Below are 1091 nucleotides of genomic sequence, written 5' to 3' on the forward strand. Positions count from 1 at the left end.
TGTTAACAGTTTACTATCTTTCCCTATTCGTGAGCCTCTATTTTCTGTAACATAAGAACTGAGAACTGACTTTTTTTTTTGTGAATACAAACCAAACACTACTGGACTGCCTAAAAGTTGCTTTAAAGTAAAACAAAACTGAGCACAGAAAGAAAAGGAAATTATAATTTTCTCTGAATATGGGGTGTTACATCCTGATCTAACTCACTGTAAGAAATGGGCATTTCTTCCTTGGTCCATCCTATTACACACATTTCTACACTTACCCTTAGTGCATAAGTTACACATACAAGAAATACTGACAGACCAGACTCTAGGACGATATATTAAACACGATTCTAAAGCTTTATCCCTGATTTATATTCAAAGGTTAGCTCCTCCCTATTGGTGGAACCAGGAACACAAACCTATTCTGTACAAACCTACTTTTTGATTTCATGGAAGCCTAAAAGAGGGAAAAAATATACATACACATGAATGTGCACTAAATGCAATAAGCTACAGCAATTCATATTGGTCACATTTCTCTATCTAACCACAAGTTTTGTAATCTGAGAAGTGGGAAAGACCTGAGAAATTCAAAATTGCTCACAGTAACCAAATATATGATCTCAGTCTATGAGAAAATCCATCAACAACCAGCTTTCTATTCTTGCAGTTCTTTTAACTAAAATATATTTTTTTTCCAGAAAATATGATACAGGTGTTACGTAACACAACATTTGTATAAACAATTATATAAATTATGTAACTGGTCAAAATCTATTAACATCAAACCTGAAAATAACCTTTTTAAAAATTTAACAACATTCATTATTAAAGATATATCTCACATATATGGCGACTACTTACATGCCTTTACACTTTACTGATTATTCAAATCACCACATTTTGCATGCACATTTGGACAATTACCCAAAGAACTGCTTACTGATCTTGCTGAACAACTTCTTGACCTTCTGATAGTTTCCTTTCTATACTAGAAGCTTTGCGTGACTGGGGCCTTATGTATATAGTTTCTTTGTTCCCATCAAGCACTGAGGCATATCGGGCAATTGTGAACAGATAGTCACTCAACCTGCAATGAGGAA

General features: G+C 33.9%; 1 protein-coding gene across 1 annotated transcript; it reads right to left on the minus strand.

Moving 5' to 3' along the window:
- Positions 1-16: 16 nt before the first annotated feature.
- LOC119585008 (corrinoid adenosyltransferase-like) lies at positions 17-1080 on the minus strand (the record flags this gene model as incomplete). The annotated part of the gene is given in 1 exon segment (XM_037933622.1): positions 17-1080. A coding segment is annotated over 1 exon segment (153 nt), but the record flags the coding sequence as incomplete, so codon positions are not given.
- Between the last annotated feature and the right edge of the window lie 11 nt (positions 1081-1091).

The sequence above is a fragment of the Penaeus monodon genome, chromosome 19 (assembly GCF_015228065.2).
Source record: "Penaeus monodon isolate SGIC_2016 chromosome 19, NSTDA_Pmon_1, whole genome shotgun sequence".
NCBI lineage: Eukaryota > Metazoa > Arthropoda > Malacostraca > Decapoda > Penaeidae > Penaeus > Penaeus monodon.